Below are 27,679 nucleotides of genomic sequence, written 5' to 3' on the forward strand. Positions count from 1 at the left end.
GAAGTAGTTAAATGAAACCCCCAAAGTGGGATTGTATCACCTTTACTATAGAACTTTATGCTGAATCCTCTTTTAAAGGAGTTTAAAAATAGGAATATTTATGCCCAGGCTGCTGCTGATGACATCGCAGTGCTGGTCGCGGGTTCAAAAGCATCATTGGTCAGACGCATTGCCAAAATGGGACTACATTTTTCATCAAATGTGATAACGAAAAATTTGAGTTCATTCAAAGAATATGTATATCATAGAATTCACTAATATTTTTAATCGATAAATTCACCATTTTTTGCTATAAAATCATAAAGAGAGTTAAAAAAAAATTAGTTATTAAAAAAAAAGTTCGAATTTTTCATTATAAAAAAAAACGATACACGGGATTGAACCTAAAGTCTTTCCAACAACCCCCGGTACTCTAACCATTACGCTAACATGTCATATTAGCAAAATCGCAGTAAAAAATATTTATATACAAAAAAAGTTATGCAAAATAAAAAAAAGCGTTAGTCACTTATGTACTTACTCTCCTGTTTGTGAACCCACATATTTTGTTGTAACTTTTTTTCTACTGAATCAATTTTCGAAATTTCTTTTTCAAAATGTAGCTAATGAGGTGTTCTATCCAACTATATAACGTGTTTGAAATTTGGTTGCGAACGGAATTAGTGGTGGGGGTTTGAATGTGTCTCGATTCATTCAATTTCGGACTTAAGCATATATTCAACCACGGTAGTGGTTGAATGACAACCACGGTAGTGGTTGAATGATACAAAATATTATAAGAGTTTGTCTTATAGTTGGTATTTATTTGCTTACCCAGTGAGCAAATTAGGCACAAGGCCGTTTTTTAATGTGGAGAGAAAGGGGAGTGGAAGGGAAAAGGGGGATAATTGGTATGAAGGGTTTTCCCTACATTGACCAAAACTGATTGCTACAAGAGCAATGATCTGATATGTGGGCCCCCTCCCACATATAACTTTTAGTACAGCATCAGCCGGAACAGATACTACACTTTGATCTTTGATCCTTGGCTCAAGGAGGGTAGGGTAAATGTTGAGTTTGTCTTATAGTTCATGAGAAGATGAAGATGTTCTTATAAACTATAACTATTTCTCATAAATGCACTATTTTACTACACTCGTTACGACTGTATCTACCAGATCAGGCTGTCTGAAGATAATAGCCTCCTGGTTTAAACTGTACCAAAAATTGATGTTATTCAGTTATTTTCCCCTTTATCTATGCAAAACTCAATCATGTTCTGCAAAGCCAAAAAAGAAAAAAACAACTTTTTTTTTTCTATAAAATAACCAAACCAAACACTATGAATAAATATTAGAAAATATAAATAACTTGAAGTATAAAAACTTTTACCAAAATGACCGGATTTGGAATTATTTATTTATTTATTTATTTATTTTTATGGAAATCACTCTAGACAGGGCATGAAGCAATTTGATGTAAGGACCTAAAACAAAAATACTACTTCAAGGTCAAAAACTTGCAAACTATAAGTGTTAGATGGAATGGATTCTGACCCAGAAAACAGCAATTCTTCCCTCTTTGTCAGAAACATTGGTCCCAGAATGTGAGGACTAGAGGACAAAATAAGAGAAGTGAGAGTTATGCAGATGCCGAAAGTAAACCCAAGATCCATGTTCTACTCTATAACCAGGAAAGGGTTGATATGCCGTAAAATAACCAGGAAAGGGTTGATATGCCGTAAAACAAAACAATCAAACCAAATCAAATTAAACTACTAGTTACAATTCATGTTCTACGTTCAAGAGAAAAAAAGGAAGATATGAATAAGGACGAGTAAAGTTTATTTGCATTTTATAAAAAATACAAAAATATGGATTTAATTAACATAGAACAGTTGATTCCATTAAAAATATGGATTCCATTAAAAATAGGGATTCCATTAAAAATAGGCATTAAGCAGTTCATTTGTTTTTCTTCTTTCAAGTTGTGATGTCAGAGAAATCGATTCATTTTTATTTATTTATTTTTTTTTACAAATGGTGGTACAAAAAAAAAACCCTTACCTAGAAAACCACTTGAGAACTCTCTCTCTCTCTCTCTCTCTCTCTCTCTCTCTCTCTCTCTCTCTCTCTCTCTCTCTCTATCATTTTTGATGCTAAATCCTTATTCTAATTTTGGTGTAAAATCCATTACATTAGTGATAGGACGGTTCTAATATTTTTCTCGATTCCAATACAATTACCGATTCTGTTCTAAATTCCTGTCTCTCTCTCTCTCTCTCTCTCTCTGTCTCTCTCTCTCTCTCTCTCTCTCTCTCTTTCATTTTTGGTGCTAAATCCTTATTCTAATTTTTGACATAAAATCCATTACATTAGTGATAGGACGATTTTAATATTTTTCTTTCGATTCTGATTCCGATACAATTACCGATTCTGTTCTAAATTGCTGAATCTGATTTCAATTCTTTTAAAACCTCTAATTGCTATATATTTTTGTTTTTTATTTTTTTATTTTAAAATTACTGTAAATATTCATATCTGCATATCTTTTCGCAAATGTAAATAATACATGTATGTCGGAATATATTGATTTTAGTTTTGCTAATTGTTTAAAATCAATAAATATTTATAATAATTATCATTAGTACCAGTAGTGGAAAAGTAAGTAAAAATTTAAAAAAAAAAAAAAAAACATATAAAAGAATCGTGTTTGGTATTGGAAAATAGGTTAAAAAATTTTCCGATTCTGATACCTGTAAAAGTTCCGATTCTGGTTCTAATTAATCGCCCCAACGCTGCTATTACATGATTTGGATTCTGGAAAATGTCTAAAATTTCCCCAACCTTTTATCTGTGTCCAAACATAAACGTAGATTCCATGAACAAAGCTTCTTTCTTAAATTCACCTAAGGTCACCTTATATCCCTACAGTTTGATTTTTTTTTTTCTAAAATTTTACAGTGTATTTTTTAGGAACTTTATTTATCCTTGTAAAAACGCCATTTCTTAATATTTTGTATATCTTTGAAAGTATGTACTTTGAACTATATTATTGGGACCCCTTAGTTGGATATTTTCCAATATATGTTAGGGAATAGCTACAGTTAACTATTTAAACCGATATATTAAGTGCGAATGTAATACTGCAGAAGGTGTATTAGAGAAATAATGATCAGAGTTTAGGTATTTATTTTATTGAGGGTGTTCTAGTAATATTAGTTGGCTTGGCGTTATTATGGATTATTATTGTGATTTGGGGCTTATCTAGTTGTTAGTGGTAGATGTAAACAAATGGGGTACTTAATTATATGGGTGTATTCACGAAAAGAACACTCGTTTATTTGAAACCACTATCAATAATTTCCCATACTCTTTATCTGTGCCTAAGCCTAAATTTAGATTCCATAAACATAGTTTCTTTCTTAGAATTGCACACCTGTGGAACTGTCTTCCGTTTTCCTGCTTTCCAGCTGACTATGATATAGTCGTCTTCAAGTCCAACATAAACAAGTTCTTGATGAGCCGTTCCCCTTAAGTAATCCAATTTACTAAACTTACACTACTAACGATTAATATGATATTGTCCTTTTGACCAATGTACACTCTTTAACCCTTATCCTTGAGTGGCCTTTGGGCCTTGATAAGTGGTGACTCTAATGTAAAAAAAAAAAAAAATTAATGGATGAAAGAGAGTCTACAGAACATGGAGTCTCAACCAAGCGAAACTTCCATGAACAAAGTTCCTTTTCTACACCATTTCACCTGTCGAACCAGATACCACAAGTCTGCTTCCCAACCGACTACAACCTGGTCATCTTCAAATCTAATATAAACAAATATTTGTTAAGCAATTCTTTTAGAAAAGTAAACCATTGTTTCTAGTCCTCTTATGGTGGTAATCATCATCCAAATGACGATCCTTTTAACTTTTATTCTCGAGTGGCTCCGAAGCCTTGATAAATGATGACCCATCACTAAAAAATGTCCTGTCTGTGGAAATATAATTTGAAATACTAGAATTATTCCGATGGCTTTGTGGACTACGGGGTGTAAGATTGGAGCAGTAATTTTGGTAAAATTTTTTTAATTCTTCAAGTTCTTTATATCTGTAAATATTTATTCATGGAGTTTAGTTTGGTTGTTTTGTTTTATGGCATATCAACCCTTTTTCAGATTATCTAATGCCGAATCCAATAATTTTGGAAAGAGGTTTATATGCTTCAAGTTCTTTATATCTTCAAATTCATGGTGTTTGTGTTGGTTTTTTTTTTTAAAGGAAAATTGTTTTTTCTTTTCTATTTTTGACTTTGCAGAACATGACTGAGTTTTCGCAAAAGGAAAGAAACATGATTGAGTTTTCGCAAAAGGAAAGGAAATGTTTGTTGCACTTAAAGTAAGGAATCCAGTATCTTCAGACAGCCTAATCTAGTAGGACCAGGACCGATTTTGGAGAAGCAGTGAAGACCCACAGCAAATTGCAAGCGGACCTTTTTCTTTTTTTTTTTTTTTTTGACTTGGGGGTCATCGCTTATCAAGGTCCGGCGGTCACTCTAAGATAAGCGTTATTGAGTGTTGGGTAGATGACGATGAGCCAGCACCGTGACGATCAGTATTTGTGGAACTTGGATAGGGTTTAATTATATAAGAGATCAGCCCAACAAGAACTTATTTGCATTGATCTTGAAGACGACCATGTTATAGTCAGCTGGGAAGCAGCCCCACGGTATTGTGTTCCACAGACGAACACTTGTAGGAAAGAAGCTCTGTTCATGAAATTTTCGTTTTGTTATAGGCATAGATAGAGAGTGGGGGGAGGAAATTGTTGACGATTGTTGTAGCCAGACGAATGTTTGTTGTGAAAGTTTTACATGGGGCGATCATGGATTGGAGCTCAGTCGATGACCTACCATAAAAGTAACGAAAGAGCAGAGATATACTCGAAACGTCTTTTCTGTGAGAAAGATATTCTTCTCCCCCCCCCCCCACTCCACAACTACTCACCATATTGTGTCAAAGGTCATAAAAGTGTCATTTCAGGTGACCTTTACTCTAGAATGGTAAATCTAAAATGGTTTTTGATGTAAGTACATTATTTAAAGCAAAATAAATTGTTTCGGACAATTAAAATAATTTCCAATGTTTACTTATTTTTATTCTTTTCATTTATTGAAAAAAAAAAAGTCTCTTAGAATAGAATTTTTGGGTTTGTATTACTATGCACATAGATTCGAAAAAGTTGTCAAAAAACAAATATATAACAAATGAATGTTATCAAAGGCAAGATAAGTTACTTTTTCTACCTAACTGGATACTTTTTTAGTGTTTTTATTTAATGTAACATGTTTATTCAGCTCGAAAAACGTACAGTGTTTACCGATGTATTGAAAAACTTAAAATGGCGCCCGACTCTCTCTTGAACACGGTAAGTTTTGGAAAAGTAGTTAAAAATAAGAAATCATACAAAATACTGTTAGAAACTCACCAAATATATGTGAGCCTATGTCACGGTAACATATTGAGCGAGTTTATAACAGTATTTTGGATAGTTATTTTTTTTTTAGTTTTAACTACTTTTCCCAAACTAATTAAATAAAAACACTAAAAAAGTGTCCAGTTAGGTAGAAAAGTAACTTATCTTACCTTTGATAAAATTCATTTGTTATATATTTGTTTTTTGACAACTTTTTCGAATCTATGTGTACAGTAATACAAATCCGAATTAAAAAAAATATGATTTCATATTTTCAATTCTACGGTGATTTTCACCAATATTGAATCTGTTACCCTTACACACGTCACCAGTGTGGTATTTACGGCATAATCACGTTGACACACCAGTTCTCGTTAGATCACAGAAGTTAAGCAACGTTAAGCCTGGCTAGTACCAGACGGGTGACTACTTGGAAATTCTAGGTGCTCTTTGCTCATCTCGGCATTGAACCTCCATTTGCCACTGGCATTTAACAACGCAAACTCAGGAGAAGTGTGGTTGGAGATTGTGCAACTCTTGCCACAAAAAATCCACCTACAGGCACCCTTACAGTGGATATTCATAGTCTGTCAAGACTGAAAGTTTCTATCTACGCAAAAAAAATTGGCATTAATAACCGTCTCCATGTATGTTGTAGTCAACTGGAAAGCAGGCCACTGGTACAGAGTTCCACAGGCAAGTAGTTCTACGAAAAACGTTTTGTTCATAGAATTTGGGCTTATATTTAGGTACAGGTAGATAGTGGAAGAAATTATTGACAGTGGTTGTAGCTAGACGTGTGCTTGCTGCAAAAGTTTTATTATGGGGACTATAGATTGAAGCTCTATACTCTATATCTCCCAGGGACTATATTTTCTTTTCTTTTCGACAGATCTTATTTGCTCGGATCATTTCATGACATCATTTTTCAGTGACCAGGCTTTCTTCATGATGGCCACGAGCGTGCTCTCTAAACAAAATCAAAAACATTATTAACCATCGCCATGTGACGCCAGGAGAGATCTGCTATCATTGGGATTCATCATTACAGCTGGACAACAAAGAAAATAGATAAATAGCAATATCTCGAACTCACTGAAGAAAGTCGGAGTTGTGGCAAAATATTTGATTTACAATATTTTCATTTATTGGAAATAAAAATAAATAAATTTTAAGCACAGAATTTGGCTTCAAAAATGATTTCTTATATTTTCAGTTCTACAGTGCTTTTCAATGTAGAAATATAGGACCCGTTACACACTTACACACACACACACACACACACACACACACACACACACACACACACTTATACACACACACACACGCACACACACACACACACACACACTTAGACACACGCACATTTAAACGCACACACATACATAAACATCCACAATTACACATATACACTTACACATGCACATGCATGCACGCTTACACACACATACTTACATGCACACTTACACACACACACTCTTACACACACACACACTCTTGCACTCACACACTCTTACACACACACATACTTACACACACACACATATGTAAGCGCACACACACAAACACTTACACATGCACACTTACACACGCACGCACATGCACGCTTACACACACACTTACACACACACACACACACAAACATACGCACTTACACACATGCACAAATACACACACTTACACACACACACAAATACACGCACCTGCACAAACGCACACACACACACACACACACACACACACACACACACACACACACACACACACACACACACTCACACACAAAACCGTCAGGAGAGATCGGCAATCATTGCCATTTATAGCTATAATTCGTTATAGAAAAATAAAATAAAATAAAAAAATAACAGTGTCTATAACTCACAAAAGAAGGTCGGAGTCGACCGAAATATTTGATTTATAATGTTTTCATTTATTGAATAGAAATAAATAAATTTTTAGCATCGAATTTGGAATCCTTATATTATCGCTTATGTTTGAATTGATGACGTAAATCATAAATCTATGACGTCATACCAATTCTCCAATTATTTTGTTAGGGTAATGTTTTAAGCTCTATTTATAAGAAAGTTACAACAGGTTAGTCGATAGAACCTTAAACTGAAGTTCTGAAAGTTTCAGTTTCGATTTCTGATGACGGCACTGCTATATTTGTTGGGAATTTATTATCTATATCTTAATAGGATAGCGTGCGTGTTATTTATTTTGTGTGTAACGCTTACATCCGAGTGAATGTCGTTTAATTGTTATGGACTTCCATTTCTTGTAATAAATAATTTTACCAAGAATTCTTCATAAGTTTTAATTTTGGTTTCGATTATAGCTGAAGGAACTCAAGATACATATATTTTTTTCATAAGTTTTGGTTTTGATTTCGATTCAAGCTAATGCACCCTACTCATGTGGACATATTTTTTTATTTTTGAAATCGCAACTTTATAATATATAAAAATCGATAAAACATTAACTCTATAATAATATATTCGAAATATAATTATAATATCATATTTAAGCATACTTTACGGCGTCTCTGCTAGCTTAGATAAATGCGTTGCAGTTTTAACAATTTAACATTTTTATTTCTTTATTTTTATTTTATTTTTATTTTATTTTTATTTTATTTTTATTTTATTTTCTCTCTCTTTCTCATTTTATCTTTTGTTTTTTTTTTCACGAAACAACCGATGGATTATTTTTTTATAGTCTATTATTTATTTTTTTTCTGCAAAAAATTTTTTTAAATCGTTAAACTCACTACAACTCTAAATAAAAACACATAAATTTGTGAGGGAGCGAACACCTAAAATTATGCACCACCCCTCCTCTTGTGGAATTGCAATTGTGGACAAGGGGCATAAATCCAGGTTTCTTATAACTGCGATTTCATCCCCTTTTAAGCATAGAATATAATTGAAAAAAAAATTTAAAAAAAAAAAGAAGTTTTTCTGGTAACTTAAGAAACCCTTGTAAAACAAACCTTGGCGCCATGCTAAAAAAAAAAAAAACTACATTCAAAATAAGTTACAGTTGTACCAGTTCAATTTTGTTGGAGTGGCGTTTACTGACCCACTAAAAAAAGTAGGTACTTTAACAAGAACGTTGGCAGAGGTAAGGAGAAGATTCTTTTTGTTAAAGGTGGCTTTAACATTCCCCGGATCGTACGCCGCACAAGATGCCTGAGTGAAAACGGCCTGTTGCCTAGCATCAGTAGAAACTTTTTCTCTTCGTCACTCAAATAATTACACTGTGAAATAGCACTCACATCAAACAAGCTACTCGCACTAATAACAAGACACCACGTGTTCTCGTTGGCTTTTAGGCATGGGATATAGGGAAGGATTCCGAAAGGGTCCTTCTTTCCGATAGCTGAAGAAGAACCGGAAAAGTGAACTTTGGCGCCATACTGAATAAGCTTAAGAACAATGTTATAGTCGATAATCTGTTGGTTACTCAGGTACTCAACAAGGGGAGATAAGCAAGGCGCACTGTAGTTCGTGAACCCTGAATGGTAATTTGGGTTAGCACCGTTCTGTAACAATTTATGTATTATCTGCATCTGATTGCGGGACTCTGTATTGGCACAGGCTAACATTAGCGCTGTGCAGTTATCGTCTGTCATTTCATCGATATATATCGTGAAAAAAAGGATCAGTTCTACGAGATCGACCTGATCCGTCAGGACGGCGGTGTGAAGTGCATTATACTTGTAACCAGGTAGTTTTAAAATGATCGCTTCATTTAATAACAAGAGTTTCACGATATCACGGTGCTTAGATTCGAGAGCAATGTGGAGCGCTGTTTTCTTTTCAAACCTGTCAGGCCGCTGTTGGTTAATGTTTGCATTCCTGCTCACCAAGAGTTTGGCGGCTGATATATGGTTTGTCTTTGCTGCCATCATCAACGGCGTGTATCCACACCTGTCGACGGCATTTGGGTTGGCGCCATAATCTAGCATAAGCTCCAGACACCTGATATTTTCCAGTGGCACAAGGTTAATTTCGTAACCGACAGGATACCATCGGTTTGGATTCGCGCCATTCTCCAGAAGCAATTTTACTGCGTCTATGTGGTTGTTTTCTAGAGCAAAATTAAGGGGTTCAACGGCCATGACCATTGTGAAACCTTTAGGGGCCTTGCCGGAAGTATTACTTGCTCTGTCTTCACTTTCATCATCACTTTCAATCGGCTTTTTATCAACTTCCGTGTTACTTCCGGCATTTTTATTTTTGTCCCCAACTGCAAGAAGGGTGTCTGGCTTATCCTTCACTCTCTTAGCTGCTTTGTACCCCATCTCGTCTACTCTAACATTGGCCCCCTGGCTTATCAGATACGTCAAGCAATCAATGTGCCCCTTCTGAGTGCTTAGATGAACAGGGGTTAGACCACAACAATCTTTACTATTTATATCACAGCCAAAGTTAAGACAAAGCTCTAAAACTTCTACATTATCAGCAGATGCAGCAAAATGGATCGGGCGCATTTCATATTCAAAGGTTCCGTTAATATCGGCTCCGAGATGAATTAGCTTCTGAATCTCCTCCAGCGGCGATTTATGAATAATGGCTTTGATCAGCTCACTCTGGAGTGATCGTCTTTGGTATTCTTCCATAAAGTTGCTCAAGATTTCCGAATTCTTTACTCCAGTTTCTGGATTCTCTTCGGCACCGTGGTTTGGTTCTTCTGTCCGTCTCTCCGATTCCTGAGAATAAAAGGCAGAAGAAGATTGGCCATTTAGACAGATGCTATCAGAAATGGCAAATTACTTTTTCTCTTTTTAATATTGTTTTCAAGACTCTCAGACTTTCTCGGGGTGGGAGAAGAATTATTCAAGACAAAAAGACAAAACATCTTGGGTGTCTTTTTATACTTTTGAAAGCGATTACAAGGTGACCCCCCTAAAAATGCTACCCATGGAATCATTAATAAAATTCACAACCTGTAATTCAACCATATCAATAATAAAATGAATGGATACTTTGATCTCTTGAAATTCTTTATCTTTGTATCCATTTTCTACTAGTATAGATACTAGTGATGGGACGATTCCATATTTTTTTCTTGATTCTGATGCAATTACCGATTCCGATTCCGATTCCGAGTCCTTTCTCTAATTTCGGATTACTGTAAAAACGCATACATATTTTTGCAAATGCAAAAAAATACACCTGTGAATGTGACCTATATATTTTAGTTTTACTAGCATTTTAAAATGAATAAATATTTATCATCGCATTATTATTAGCAATAGAAAATAACATTTGAAACAAACAAAAAAAAAATCGATCAAAAGAATCGTTTTTGGCATCAGAAAATAGGCACAAATTTTTTCCGATATCGATTCTGATACTCCAAAAGGGTTTAATTTTTTTCTATTCCAATTAATCGTCCCAACACTAGTTTGTACACAACCTTTGTTCATAGATGGCATAATTTGGACAACAGGGATCATAGTAATTGTCTGTATTTTTGAGATAAGGTGTTTTCATTTATTGAGATTGTCCAACTGACTTCCTCATCTTGGTTGTTATAGTCACAACGTTTCGGCCTAGTGACATATGGCCGAGTGGTCCTAGACGTTGTATCAAAGTTTACAGTTACCCAAAGGTGCTGAGTTCAATCCTGAACGAAGGCAGTGAAAAGTAACATTCAAAACAGAGAATCAGCAACTATGTCCCAGAGCCTAGCTGGAGTCCGAACACGGGACCCCCGTAATAATAATAAAGGGTTGGTTTCGAGACTCCTAACAAACGGTTCCTCAGTTCGATACAAAACACCTGATGAAGGCCAGATGGCAAAACGGCCGAAACGTTGTGACTATAACAACCAAGATGAGGAAGTCAGTCCGACAATCTCAATAAACAGGGATCATTTGTAACAAAAAAACACGAAAAACTTTGAAACATCAATAAAAATAAAGAATGCTAATTTTTATGTTGAAACGTAAAAATTTTTTATTAATGCATTCTTTAAAATCTTGTGTTTCAGAATTTTTTAGATGAGGATTGATAATTTGGATCATTCAAACTATTGCTCTCATTTTGACTGTTATTCTCACGACGTTTCAGTTGATGTAACCTACGACCTTCTCTAGGTGCGTCTTGTCGATTTTAGTTTTACTGGTACTTCCCCCCTTGCCAAACTTTCACAAAAAAACACTCAACAAGTATGCCTTAAAATGGAATACTGCTGCCACATCTCCTGCCTTGATAGAGTTTAAAACAGACTTTGAAACCTAGTAGATGATTCTCTTTTCTCTTCTTTGCAACCTCTTTCCTTGCAGAAGAGACATTGTGAGCCTGTCTCTGCTCTATCATAATTTTCATGGCAAGTGCTCGTCTGAGCCCCAGTCTATGGTCTCCCCTTGCTAAACTTCCACAAAAACACTCGATTAGCTACAACCACTATAAACGATTTCCCTCATTATCTATCTGTGTTTAAATCTAAACGCAGATTCCATGAACAAAGCTTCTTTCCCAGAACTATCCGCCTGTGGAACACTGTTTCGCTGGCCTGTTTCCTGGTTGAATGCAATATGGTAGCCTTCAAATCTAATGTAAACAAGTTCTTGTTGAGTCGTCCGCATAAATAATCAAATTCTACTCAATTTACACCATTAACAATTACTAAACTACCATCTTACTTTCATTAACCGTTACCCTTGAGTGGCCTTCAGACCTTGATAAGTGGTGACTTCCAAGTAAAAAAAAAAAAAAATCAATAAATATTTATTGTTTTATCATTAGTGCCAACAATGGAAAATTTTGAACAAAACTAAAACCAAAAAAACAAAAAAAAAAATGAAAGGAATCATTTAGAATCGAAAAATGGCACCAATTTTTCTGATTCCGATACCTCAAAATATCTGATTTTTCCGATTCCTGATTCCAATTAATAGATACCAATTCTCTTTTACTTCTTTACAAAATTTCAAGTTCATAATATTAATAGTCTAAAAATAGAAGATAAAAGGCTCTTAATAATAGGATTGACCATCTCCCAAAACGGTTAATAAGATTCACAATCCCTTTCTGCAATCAAAGCATATTTAGTACAAATAAATTGACTTGCCCATCAAGTTTCAATAAAATGCCAACAGTTTCTTTTTTATCACTATACAATTATATTTGGGAGATTTTATTGACCATTTCATCAGTATAAGGTATGATCCTTAATACGCTTTACATTTAACGGACCTTAACCCCCCCCCCCCCAACACAGCTTTTTATCGATGGAGTTACCTCAAGGATAATTTCTATTAAAACAATTTAGAGTTTGGCGGACCTATAAAACTCCCCCTCCCCCCACAATATCTTTTTTTTTCTTTTCGTCTTTTTTTCAATTTTTCAGCGGATTATTATAGATTGGACACTAATTAACCAGATTATGCAAAAAAAAAAAAAAAAAAAAAAAATTCATCAATATTTAAAGATTTTTAGGAAGTGCTCAGTTTCTAATACAACTTTCTAGCGTATCGAGCCCCATATTGGAACCAGTCGACGAATACACAACACCGCGAGAGGTAAAAGTTTGGATGTATTTTTTTTTCATAAAATTTTTTTAATACTTTGATAAATAATTATTATTTTCTTATTTAAAACTTGGATAATCTTCAAAATGTTCCTGGACAACAAAGAGATATATAAACAGGTATATCTTTTGTTTTACCCTGCTTCCTCTGTGGCAGCACTCGACTTGGAGACGCTGGAATAAATATCTTTCCAATGTCGATGCATGCAAGGTAACACCAAGACAATTTCTTTTTATTCTGCTTTTATTTCGCTCTCCAAACACATACACGCCGGGTATGATAGATAATAGATAAGATATTTTATTCTATTGACATGGCTTATCTTTGTATCCTGCTGTAATTTATTCCACAATACATTGTAGTCTACATTGCACTGTAGAGAACTTACTGCTGTCCAAAATTATTTTATATAATGACTTGAATTAAAGTTTAAAATTCAAAAGTCAAATATTATGGTTAAATTGTGATCTAAACAGAAATATTCATTTCGAACGTACCCGCGTCCTATCAATGAATCTACTGTTGATTTTATATGCCAGGCCCTTCTGCTTGTGCAGTGATAAAACTTCTCAAATACGTTTGCGGGGTTAGGATTGTGTTAAATTTGGTCAAAATTGGACTGTTCTTTCGTTAATGGAATGTTTTCAATTATCAATTTCTGATGCTTACCAGAGGTATTCTAATACAAAACCTGTCTAAGAACACTTCCAAACACATAAAGTATATTTGTGTGAAATTTCAAAAAAAAAAAAAAATCAGCCCCAGCCGTTTTGGAGTTAATAGAGAACTCTCTCTCTCTCTCTCTCTCTCTCTCTCTCTCTCTCTCTCTCTCTCTCTCTCTCTCACACACACACACACACACACGCACACACACATATATACATACCTAATTTTACGTTTCTAAATTTTTGAGATGAGGATTGATTCTTGATCAATCCTTAATGTGGCGACGCTAATAATACAATTGTGAATTAATTAATATTTGTACCTACTCATGGCTGACGGAACAAGAGCATGCTACCACACGTGGATTAAGGGTTCCGTTCAAAATTCTGTGCAGATTCCCGAGTGTGACAAGATACATCTGAAGAAGGTCGGAGGTTACCACGACCAAAACGCTCTAAAAATGATACTCAAGATGAGAACAGTAGTCCAAAAAATCTAAATAAGACAAATACCGATTTTCATATAAGTATCAAGATATTTACTGTTGAACATGCCTACATTAAAATGTTGTATGTGTGTGTATGTATATGTTGTGTACGTGTGCGAGTGCGTCTGTGTATGTGTGTGTGCGTGTGTTTACACGTGTGTGTGTGTGTGTAGGTGAGTGCGCGAGTGTGTGCATGTGTGCATGTGTGCGACGCCTACGTGTGTGAAGCAAAATAATTTGGCAGAAAATTGGTACTTTCTCGCAGGGAGAATATTCAGATGAGTCTGGCAACGCGATTACTCATTTTGGCAAAGCGCCAAACTATAAGCAGCTTTATAGTTTTGTATCATGTGGAATAATATTTCAGAGCCTCGGACACTATTTACTTACCCTCCCCACAAGGACAGAGTTAGACACAAGGTCGGCTTTTAATGCGGGGGGGTCAAAATCCAGCTCCCGTCAAAATAAAGTGGCACTCTGGATTGGGACAAAAAATTAAAATTACCTCTAGTATAGAAGAATTTCTGATCCACTGACGAGGACAGAAAAGATGAAGTGTACCATCAAATCAGATACTACACTTTACTCCCAACCAAAAGGTCAGAAATGTTTTTTTTTTGTTTCACCATCTTTAATACTGAACACATCGATCAGTGAAATAAAAAAAATAATTTTCTGAAATTGGCATAATAATAATACAATCATTGTGTAATAGTGCACACACACACACACACACACACACACACACACACACACACACACACACACACACATATCTACTATTATGTAAAAGTCACTTTGTGTGTGTGTGTGTGTGTGTGTGTGTGTGTGTGTGTGTGTGTGTGTGTGTGTGTGTGTGTGAGTTTCTTCCTCATAGGTTCCGAAACGGCGGAGCTTATCTTTTTCAAATTTCACACAAAGGTGATTTATATGTCTGGCAGTGTTCTTAGATATGTTTTGTACAGAAATTCATCTGATAAGTATCGAAAATCTAAAAAAAATCTAATCTCAAAAATAGTGTTTCTTTTTTTATAGACAAAAAAAGAATTTTTAGTGGAGAATATTGTTCAGTTACACCGGCCAAGGGAGATAATTCTCAACAAATCAAGGAAGATTCAATTCTCAGCAAATCATTTCTTCTTAAAAGAAAAAACCAGAACTATTGTCATCTGGAGATATAGCTTAGTGGTAGAGTATTGAACTACTGATCTAATGGTCCCCTGTTCAAGCCTGAGTGTATTTCACCATTTTATTCTAATATTTTCTTATTAATGAGTTCAATTAACGATAAAAGATGACCTACCATTTAAAATCACCGCAAATCATTTCTTCATTTGCATATTTTAAGACAACACATTAATCAGAAGTGACTTTTCCAGGGCATTTATCGCCAAAGCCAAATATCAGCTGACGTGATATTGTAAACAAATACAGATGAAATTTGAGGAGGGACATTATCATTACTATTTTTTATTTATTTTTTTGTTTTGTGAATTATTTCACTGAGCAAATTATTTCTCATAATATATAATATTCAATATAGAATTAATTCTATGATAATACATACACAATCTGCGTAAATTAATATATCACGCTTAAGCGTACTGTACGATCGGGCAACACCAGGCGTCCAGTATATATATATATATATATATATATATATATATATATATATATACATGTACAAGAACAATGTTGGTTGCCGAACAAACACACGGTATTGAGTCTTTTTTTTTTCTCTTCTTGCTTGCAACATTATATTTCCATGCATTTTTCTATTTAAGCAAAGAATTTCTAATTTTTCTGAAGAGTATATGCATGAAAAGAGACGGTATTGACATCATAATAACCGTTTGTTTCTGCATAACGAAACAGATCTGAATATTTAGATCTGGCCATGTAACTACACTGTTATTCTTATATATATATATATATATATATATATATATATATATATATATATATATATATATATATAAAGACGCACAGACACACACACACACATATACATATAAGCCATAGACAATTTTACTCGTTAAACTCACTACTCATTCAAGCAGCCGCCAATAGTGTAATGGTTAGGAGCCTTGACTGCCGTACAAACGGTCGGGTTTCAATCCTGGCTTGAGGTAGTTGCCTGTCTAGCCGCACTGATGAGCTGTGAAACAGCGAAACAGTACTGTATGTGGATGACATATATATATATATATATATATATATATATATATATATACGTAAATTTGTTATTGATTTTTTTTAAACGATAATACGCTTAATTGAGCGTCTTCACCTTGAAACTCGGGTTTCTTAGAAAATTGCCCATATTTTTATTTGGACGTAAACAAATAATATTTTATTTATTTATTATATTTTAATGCAGTAATCTACTAATATAATGGTTGTACAGGTTTGGTTTCCCAGATGTAGATCCACTGAAACTTTTGTGTTTGTCAAAGAGTGCTGAAGGAATTAACAGAGCTTAAAAGTGAATACAACTTCTGTTAAGTTTTGAGACATTGTGTTGAACAAAGATGGCGGCGTAGTTCAGATCAGTAACCAAGATGGCGACCAAGACTCAAATGCGGGCCGTCGCGTTGTTAACCTCTTAAGTTCTGAGATATTATGTTGAACAAAGATGGCGGCGTAGTTCAGATCAGTAACCAAGATGGCGGCGTAGTTCAGATCAGTAACCAAGATGGCGGTGAAGAATTAAATGCGGTCCGTGACGTAGCAAATGGCGAACTGATTGAATCCAAAATTCGACGATTTTTATAATAATTTTGCGACGTTTTGATTGGTTGTTTAGCACAGCCGTTGGTTATAAAAATGATTGGCAAATCCATTCGTCTCGTGCACCCATTAGAAGTCAAAAACATTTTACAACTTCCATATATACTTTGTGGTGAATATACCAGCGACTTAAAAAAAATCACCTATTTTTCAATCAAACCGATTGATTACCTGCTCTGTTCAAAGACCTATTACCGTTGCACTGGGAGAAAACTTCACATACTTCCCCACAATGACCTAGTCCACAATACATTGTAGTCTACATTGCACTCTAGAGAACCTACTGTAGATTTTATAAAAAGATTTTTTTATCTATAATGGCTTGAATTAAGGTTTAAAATGCGAAAGTCAAGTATCATGCTTCAGTTGTGCTCTAAGCAGAAACATCCATTTCGAACGCGCCCTTGTCATACCAAAGAAGCTGCTGTTAATTTTATATGCTTGGCCTTACTGCTTGTGTGGTGATAATAACTTGAATTTAAGTTTAAAATAAAAAAGTTAAGTATCATAATGCAATTATGCTTTAAACAGAAATATTCATTTCAAATGCGCCTCTGTCATATCAAAGAATCTACTGCTGATTTTATATGTTAGGCCTTTCAGCTTGTGTGAGAATAAAACTTCTCAAATGCGCTTGTATTGTTAGGCTGTGTAAGGTGTTAACTTTGATCAAAATCGCCTGTTCCTTTTTTCATCGGATTATTTCAATTAATGATTACCAATACTTATCAAAGACATTCTGATACAAAACCTATGTAAGACCATTGTCAGGTACATAAAGCACCTTCATGTGAAATTTAATAAAAATGACTCGGCCGTTTTTGAGTCCATAGGGAACGATCTCACACGCACACATACAAAGTTCCTTTTATATAATAGTAGAGATAGAGAGGTCTGCATAAATTAAAATATCATATTTAAGCATATTTTATGACCGGGCAACGTCTCATGGGCTGCTAGTGTGTGTGCGTGTGTGTGTGTGTGCACACACGCACACACACCATTACCACGCACACACACTTATATATATATATATATATATATATATAAGTCAGATACTGTCAAGAATTGCAAATGTCAACTGAATTAAATGAATAAATTATAAGATGGTCAACATCATGAATTTTTTAATACAGTTTTTTATCATTACACAAATTACCATTCGTGTCTAAAGCGATGCTCTTTGTATAAACAAATTGAGCTTAGGTATTTCGGACGATGTCAAAACATTGTTAATTCACAACTCACACAGTAGCCGCCGATTAGCGTAATGGTTAGGAGCCTTGACTATCGTACAGGCACTCGGGTTTCAATCCTGGCTTGAGGTAGTTGTCTGTCTAGCTGCACTGATGAGCTGTGAAACAGTGAAACAGTACTGTATGTGGATGACTATACATATATATATATATATATATATATATAGCGCATAAGCCTGAAGAATCCTAGAGTGGATGAAATGTGGAATATTCGGTGTAGCTTAATTGCCATATATATTTTATAAATTACTAACTAGCTCTACCTACGTATTGAGCACTTTTGAAGTAAATACTTAAAGTTTACGCATAAATTTATACTTTTGTATATTAATTTTATGTGAGTAAATGAAGTAGTTATATATATATATATACACTACTTTTGAAATCACTCCTACATGTTGGTACAATATAATAATCAATAGAGAATTGATTCTATAATAATATATACAAAAACTTCATAAATTTAATTTAATTTTTTTTACTCATGTTCACCCCTAACACTTGAATGTAAGGGGCTACTATTTGGGACCATGTCTAGGAAAGATTAACAAGATGTTGGTTTACATTTAAACTTCTGCATATCAGTACGGTCAGGGAAGCAGGTAGCAGGAAGGGAATTCCAAAGTCTAGCTATTTGAGGGAAGAAACTATTTGAATAGAAACCTTTTTGGCATTTAGGGACCTCAGCAGTGAAATGGGCATGGTTTTGTAGCTAAGTAGGTTTGTTGGGGATATGTACGCCAAGGGCGCATAAGTCAAGTGCAACGAGTTCACCAAAGCATATTCCATTAAAATATTTGTAAAACAGGTACAAAGACGCAACATTGCAGAGATGGGACAGGGGTTGGAGCTTAGTTGACAAAGTGGGGCCTATTAAATTAAAGACTCTTCTTTTGGACTCTATCCAAGAGGGAGAGACTAGTAGTAGATGCACCAGCCCATACATACATGGACAAATGGTGGCCCTGTAGATGTACAGGATACTCTTAGGTGTGAGTAGGTTTCTAGCACGATAGAGGGAACCCACCGTATACCATATTTAAGCATACTTTACGATCAGGCAACGCCTGACGGGGTGCTAGTATAAAAAAACATTAATAAAGAATGAATTCGTATGAAACCAAAAATTGGAACAATGAGATTAACAATTCTTGGATCAAAAGCATAAATAAAGCATTATCAGCCTGGAATCATCATTATTTCATCAAAAAGAAAATGAAAGCAATGAATAAAAAAAATATTTTTTCCAGCGGTTATCATAAAATCCACGGTCAGATGAGAAACAGATGCCAGGTAGAAGGAGGAGGTTGAAAGAAAGGGGCTAAATAGGAGCAAGGAAGAGGTAGAAGTAAAGAAAAAAGAAAACCAAGGTGTACGAGTGGGAAGGAGGAATTCGAGAGGACATAGGAGAAGGGGTGCAAGAAAGAGAGGTGGGTGGATGGAAGAAGGAGGAAAGGAGAAGGTGAAAGGAAGAGAAAGAGATAATGGAGGAGTAAGAGGGGGCGCAGGAAATAAGTAGTGACTGAGAGAAAGAAATTATTTTTATCTAGAATTCCCTCATATTAAAAAAAATATGTAACATATCGCGGATGTGTGTATGGTAGCTGTATACAAATACCAAACCATGTGCAAAGTGACGTCACAGCAAAGAAAAAGAAAAAAGATTATAAAAACAAGAACGTGTGCGCAGACTGATGACCACGTAGTACAATGGGGAAAGGAGTGGCTGGTTACTTTAATGCATCTAAAACCAAGCTTCTCTCTTTACATCATCAACATTCTAATCCACATTTGGCATCAATTGAAATGAATGGCTCTCGTCTTCAGGAGGCCTCAAGTTTTGACAAGCTTCTGGGCTTGACCATTACTCCTGATCTTTAATGGAACACGTACATCAAATCTGTTGCCAAGGCCGCTGGAAAAATGGTGGGATCTTTCTATTCGATCCGGTAAATATCTCACTGCTGATGCTATTCTCTATCTATATAAGAGCCAGATACGTCCAAGGATGGAATACTGTTGCCACATCTGGGCAGGAGCTGCTAGAAAGGACTTGTCCTGCCTTGATAGAGTTCAAAATAGACTTTGTAACCTCGTAGGAGATGTCCTTTTCTCCTCCTTGCAACCTCTATCTCACAGAAGAGATGTTGCGAGTTTGTCTCTGATGTATCGTTATTTTCATGGAAAGTGTTCGACTGAGCTTCAATCTATGGTCCCCCCTCGCTAAACTTTCACAAGAAACACTCGTCTAGCTGTAAACACTATCAATAATTCCCCCCACTCTTTATCTGTGCCTAAACCTAAACGTAGATTCCATGAACAAAGCTTCTTTCTTAGAACTGCACGCCTGTGGAATTGTCTTCCGTTTTCCTGCTTTCCGGCTGACTACAATATGGTTGTGTTCAAGTCTAAAGTAAATAAGTTCTTGATGAGCCGTTCCATATCTAATTTACCAAATTTTCATTACTAATGATTACTATATTGTCCAATTTCTACTGTACACTCTTTAACCCTTATCCTTGAGTGGCCTCTGGGCCTTGATAATGTGGTGATGCCTATGTAAAAAAAAAAAAAAAAAAATGTTAGAGACGGACAGAAAGATTTGTTACCCACATCGGCTGAAAGCGACCAATTTGAACAAGAGACAAGGCCATATTCAAGAGAGTACCTAGAAATAAATGCCTTTGTTTCAATAGAAAAAAGTGAGTTGAGGTATTCCTTGTCTTGGTTGCCTTGTGATTGTGTCTACATGTTATAGCGTATGTAAATTGGTACTATGTTACATGTACCCGTGATGAAACGGAAATATCATATTCCAATACCATATTCGTAAATTGATCAAGTACATATATTTTTTATAAAGAAAATAATTTTAAGGAATTAATAGGGATCCATAGGCATTACAACATAAACCAAACAAATTTTTATTATTGTTGAGTTATCTTCCTTTATTTTTTATTTCTTTGTTTTTTAAGATTGTTTTCAAAATGGTGGACAAGCCCTTTGCTCTTCAGTTACTTATAAAATTTGATTTTTGATATGTCCTAAGGTGGCCTATTATTCGGACATATCAAAGATAAAGTATGCCATGAAAGGAATAAATAAATATGCACTGTGGTTTGAATACTGAAAGAGATGTTTATTTACGTATTTACATAGAGACAAATACAGTGTGTTAATGTCCAGGGAGGAAGTCTCTGTTTTTTACCAGAATCTGGTGAAAACCAGTGACTCGGTTCCTTATGTAGAATGTTCTGGGTTGATTACCTATCTCCACATAACCCCCCCCCCAAGCCAATTTCTCCTTGGAGAATTTTGCTTAATACTGTTTGTTTTTAGACCTGGGGCTAAGTCGGTTAACTTTTCTTTTCACCCTTGTACTTTTTCTCCTCAACACCGTTTGAGGAGGTGGAGCTGGTGGTATTTTAAAATAAAACTACTTGATCAATTTAAGTGATTTTTAGAATATGATATTTTCGTTTCGTCACGTATTTGTTCTTTTGTTTGAGGGAGGTGGTGTTTGATCAACACTGCTGGGGAGCCATGATTTAATATACTGTAACTCATACAGATTTTTCTTTAATTTTGTTTTGTTAATAAAGATGGAATTTTAGGCAAGAACCCCCATTTCTTTCATTCATCTAAAATGGGGTAGAAAAATAGGGAGAAAGGATTCAAAGAGAGACAGTAGGAGAGGGTACAAGAAAGAGAGAAGAAAGCGATGGAAGTGAAGGGAGAAAGCAGGAGAAGGATGAAAGAGAAAGAAAAGGGTGAGGGAAGAGAAAGAAAGAAAGAAGGGATGGAAATTGGGAAAGGGGGGGTTAAGGGAAATAGAGGAAGGAAGATGAGATTCAAAGGAAGGAGTAGAGGTGAGAGGATGAGAAGAAAGTAAAAAAGAAAGAAAGAAAGAAAGAAAGAAGGGATGGAAATTGGGAAAGGAGGGGTTTAAGGGGAATAGAGGAAGGAAGATGAGATTCAAAGGAAGGAGTAGAGGTGAGAGGATGAGAAGAAAGTAAAAAGAGAAAAAAAAGAGATGAAAGGAGAGGAAGAAAGAATTCAAGAGGAAATAAAAGAAGTGGTGCAAAAAGATAGGAAAAAAAAGGCAGAAGAGGAGGAATTGAAGGGGAGATTGAAGCAAGTTTAAGGGAGGGAGGAAACTGGATGAAAGAAGGAAATAATAAAAGACAAAGGGGGGGGATTAAACAGTGAAAGAAAAGGGAAAGCAAAGAAAGAATAACAAAAAAGAAGTCGATTAGGAAAAGGATAGTAAAGAAAAAAAGAAAGAAAAGAAGAAGGAAAAAATAATAATAAAAAGGCAGAATAAAAAGAATAAAACAAAGAATAAAAAGAACAAGAAGACAGAATTATGAGAGAGAGAGAGAGAGAGAGAGAGAGAGAGAGAGAGAGAGAGAAAGAGAGAGAGGTTGAACAATAAAAGAAAAGAGACGGTGGGGAAAGGATAACAAAAAAGGATAGTGAAGAAAAAAGAAAGAAAGAAAGAACAAAAAAGAAAGAAAAAAGAAAGAAAGAAAGGAAGGAAGAAGAAGACAGAATAAAGCAGAAAATAAAAAGAAGTCAAAGAATAATAAGAGAGATATATAACTAGATAGATAGAGAGAGATAACAATAAAAGAAAATAGATATTGAATAAAGGGTAACTAAAAGAAGTCTCTTGACAAAAAGGATAGTGAAGAAAGAAAGAAAAGAAAGACAAAAAAAAGAAAGACAAAAAAAAAGAAAGAAAAAAAAGAAAGACAAAAAAAACGAAAGACAAAAAAGACAGAATAAAAATGAAGGAGAATGTAAAAGAAAGAGGAAAACGATAAAAGAGAAATTAAAAAAAGAACAAGAACAAGAAAGAAAAAAAATGGCCATTTTAAAGAAAAAGAAAATAAACTAAGATGAAAAGGTGGGAAAATGAATAATAATAATAATAAAAAAAAAAAAAAAAAAACAAAAAAAACAGACAAACTGAGAAATGGAGCAAAACGGAATTTCTTTAACATTAAAGTCAATCCAGATGTAAAAAGTGAGAAATAATTAAATACAAAAGTACAGGGGGAAAAAATCAATGTTTGAAGTAAGTTTATTATCTGGAGGGAAGACTTAATGGCGGTGAGATGAGGATATCTTTTTTTTTCTTTTTAATTACATATTACATTTATTCATGTTTTGTATTTTGGCACTTATGCAAAAGAAAATACCCCCCCTCCCAAACACACACACACACACACACACACACACACACACACACACACACACACACACACACACACACACACACAAAATCACAGACAATGCAAGATAAAATAATGTGGGTTAGTAGGTAAATCAAAATCTTGGAATAGAGAAAAAAATGTTGAACAAATAAATAAATAAATAAAGAAAAAACAAAATCCTTACACCCAAACCCTAACCCTCTTAAATAAAAAAAAACAAAAAATGTCAGGTATGTTTTAGAATCCACAGAGATTCGAAAAAGCGTCAAAAATTCAAATATATAACAAATAAATGTTATCAAAGGCAAGATAAATTACTCTTCTACCTATCTGGAAAAGTTTTTAGTGGTTTTACTCATTTTAAAACGTTTATTCGGTTCGAAAAACATAATGTGGAGCCTTAGGTAAGAACGAGAGAAATAGCCGCGAATTGACACCTAAAATTTTGATAATGACTTAAAAATAAAAATGAAATAAATACTGTTAAAAACCTGCCTAATATATGCCACGGTAACATATATTGCGTATGTTTCTAACATTATTTTGAATAATTTTTTAGTTTTAAGTAATTTCCAACAATTCAAATATTTTGGTGTCAATTTGCAGCCATTTTTCTTGTTCCCACCTGGCTCTCAACATTATATGTTTTTCGAACCGAATAAAAGTTTTAAAGTGAGTAAAACCGCTAAAACTTTTCCAGATAGGCAGAAGAGTAACTTATCTTGCCTTTGATAACATTTATTTGTTATATATTGGAATTTTTGACCACTTTTTCGAATCTCTGTGGATTGTAAAACATACCCAAAATTTCAATCAAAACAAAAATAAAAAACCATAAAAAATGTTAGATGAAGACTGCATGGAATCGGTTTTTCAATGGACAATTTTTATTAAAAATGAAACAATAGAAACAAAGGATATAAGCTGTAGTGTAGATGCATTATTGTAATAGAACAAATACATTGAAGACATTGCCAAGACTGCTGCAAAGCAGGTTAGCCCTCTCTACTGTGCTAGAAAATTACTCACACCCGAAAGTATCCTATATCTCTATAAAACCACTATTCATATACTATTCGACCACTTGCTCCAATCATGCCAGCTTATCCTGACATGTACTTAATGTGACCCTTGCCAAAACCCATACTAGTTAATATAATCTCTATTTACTGGCATAGGGTCCCAATATATAACACTTGATTTCCTTATGCGTGCATTCATTTAAGATTCTTCTTGCCTCTCAAATTTTGCATTAGTAAAACAATAGAAAATATTTCTTTCGTTCTTGCTAATTGACCACTTAAGCATGTTATAGTTCATCTTTTTGATTATAGTCAAGATTGTCTGCTTTTTTTTTACTTCCGATTTCTGCTTTGGCTGGATAATTACGCAATTAAACATGGTCAAGCAGACAAGAAAGCCATTCTAAACATGGGGAGCAGGGAGGGGGAGGGCTTTCACGTTATCTTAGGATAAGACAATTGTTAATCAGAAGAGACCATATCTAGCTTGCTATTGTCGTCCCGTCTGCGAAGTCAAACCCAAAGCTAGAAAGAACAAACAAACTTGATTATAAACATTTTTCCTACGGTCTTGCTGGATTTTGAGGCAAGAATTCATTTCAGTTTGATGGCGTATCTATTTACTTTCTGTTCAGGAGGTTGGACACAAGGTCAAGTGTATTTACTTGTCAAGCAAACAAGAAAGCCAGGGAAAATTGAAGGGGGGAGGGCTTTCACGTTTTCTGAGAGGAAGATAATTGTTAATCAGAAGGGACCATATCTTGCTTGTTACTTACTTGCTTGTTAGTTTTAGTCCCCTTTCTTCCGTGTCCGAAGGTTGGAAGTTCTACCATGTCGACCAGGTCCGATGTTCATTCATAATCACTCTCGATCCATTGCTTGTTCAGGTTTGAGGAGTATTGTTGCTACGTCTGGGCTGGTGCATCTATCATTAGTTTCTCACTCTTATAACAGGGTCCAAAAAAAGAGTATCCTATCTAATAGGTCATGTATTATCAACCAAACTCCAATCCCTGACCCACTGCCACAATGTTGCATCCAGGTGCCTGTTTTAAATTTATTTTAGTGGAATGTGTTCTGACAAACTCATAGCACTTGTTTCCCCTCAACGTACATACTCCTGACTAACCCAATAAGCAGCAAAATCCCACCCCTTCAAGTCCCTAGATGCTGAAAAGCCTTCTACTCTAGTTGTTTCATCCCTCAGACTGCTAGACTTTGAAATTTCCTTCCGATCTCCTGCTTCCCTGAATATATTGCTATGCACAATTTCAAGTGTAATGTCAACAGATATCTTGTTGCTCAACTCCCTACACAGTGCCCCTGTAGATATGGTTCCAAATATTAGCGCCTTACGTTCAAGTGGCACTGTTACTTGTTTGATGTGATTATTAGTAAAAAGAAACAAATGGGATGACAAAAAAAATTCTACCATAAAGAATTTGCGGTTATTAAATCTAGTTGTCTTAGGCAAAAATTTATAGCATCAATCCAATCGAAGAAGCTTTGAATTGTACAGAATTTCAGGAGAAAAATGGTAGTATTAATCCGGTCAGGATCAGCAGTGGCATTCGTCTTATATGAAGACAAAAGCTATAAATGAAAACTTCATAGAGATTACAGTATATTATATACAACGATTCTGGTTACTGATTGGTTTATTCTTATCATGCCTGGCTCTAAATATAATCGTCCAAATCTTTGTGATCATACTCAGTATATTATGCTGGTGGTCTCCTTGCTGCTTCGTTTGTTTGGAGACTGGGATAGAAACACCAGTTAAGAATCTGTTCTCAACAATCAGCCCGACAGGTGCTGGGCCATTTACGTGTCGGACTGAGGTACACCGCCTGGGTATTACATAGAAGTTCTACCCTTCCATGCCTTGCCACCTGGCAATCAGGTAGAGTAAGTTCATTGCTTACTCCTTGAGCCTACTGGAGAATACCGACGGGGCTGTCCAGGCAATTTTTGCTAGGTCTGATTGCTCCTTCTTTAGGGGTGCTGACTTAATTCTCCCACCTTCTAACCTTGTGTCACATTTTGCAACACTGCAGCATATACAATTTAATCATGTTAACACATCGGTTCTCATCAGATCACAGAAGTTAAGCAACGTTGAGCCTGGTCATTACTAAAATTAGTGACCAATTTGAGAATCATAGGCGCTATATGTAGGAGGACATCGACACCTCTCTAATATCGTTGGCAAATTTTTGAACCTGAAATAGTATTTTTTTTTTTTTTTTAGATGGGGGTCACCACTTATCAAGGCCAGAAGGCCACTCAGGGATAAGGGTTTTTGCGTGTACAGTAATCAATGAGATAGTATTGTAGTAATCATTAGTATTGGGGGTTTTGATAGAGTGTCTTACTTAAGGGGGGCGGTTTGTCAGGAGTTTGTTTATGTTGGACTTGAAGACGTCCAAGTTGTAGTCAGGTGGGAAACAGGCAAGCGGCAGGGAGTTCCACTGGCGTGCAGTTTTTTTAGCTCCATACATTAAGTGGCTTCATGCCTTGTCTGGAGTGATTTCCATAAAAAATAAATAACAGCACGTAGATCCAAAGGCAGTGACGATGATTAAGTGTTTAACAAAATGGATTGAAAACCCCAGAGTGTCAAGTACGGATCGAAAGAATCCACAGAAACACTCTTATCAAACCTACACCATGAAAAAGATGGACTGACTGCATTAATGAGGATTTTAAGAGCACTGGCTTCAAACCTGAGCAAGCAATAGATCAAGGGTGGTTCTGAATGAACTTCCAACCCTCAGACATGGGGAAGAAAGAGAAGTAAAATTGACAAGCAAGTAAGTAACAAGTAAGATATGGTCCCTTCTGATTAACAATTATCTTCCCCTCAGATAATATAATGAAAGCCTTTCCCCTTTTTTTCCCTATGTTAAGAATGGCTTTCTTTTCTGTTTGACAAGTTAGTACACTTAACCTTGGGTCTAACCTCCTGAACAGAAGGTAAATAGATACACCATCAAATGAAATAAATTCTTGCCTTGAAGAACACAAGAAAAATGTTTATAATCAAGTTTATTTGCTCTTTCTGACTCTGGGTTTGGCTCCGCAGACAGGACGACAATAGCAAGCAAGATATGGTCTCTTCTGATTAACAATTGTCTTACCCTCAGATAACGTGAAAGTCCTCCCCCCTCCCTGTTCCCCATGTTAAGAATGGCTTGTTTGCTTGACCATGTTTAATTACGTAATTATCCAGCCAAAGCAGA

At 35.2% G+C, this 27,679-nt stretch overlaps 1 protein-coding gene across 1 annotated transcript in view; it reads right to left on the reverse strand.

Annotated features, from left to right (window-relative positions):
• Nucleotides 1–1,806: 1,806 nt before the first annotated feature.
• LOC145247807 (uncharacterized) overlaps nt 1,807–27,679 on the reverse strand; it is a 112,711-nt gene continuing 86,838 nt past the window's right edge. Inside the window, exon 4 of the mRNA XM_080109441.1 lies at nt 1,807–10,168. Coding sequence (XP_079965567.1) covers nt 8,528–10,168 — 1,641 coding nt within the window. The 3' untranslated portion in view covers nt 1,807–8,527. The remainder of the gene's footprint in view (nt 10,169–27,679) is intronic.

Source organism: Euprymna scolopes, chromosome 26, assembly GCF_053919585.1.
Source record: "Euprymna scolopes isolate OS-2025 chromosome 26, ASM5391958v1, whole genome shotgun sequence".
In the NCBI taxonomy this organism is placed as follows: Eukaryota; Metazoa; Mollusca; class Cephalopoda; order Sepiida; family Sepiolidae; genus Euprymna; species Euprymna scolopes.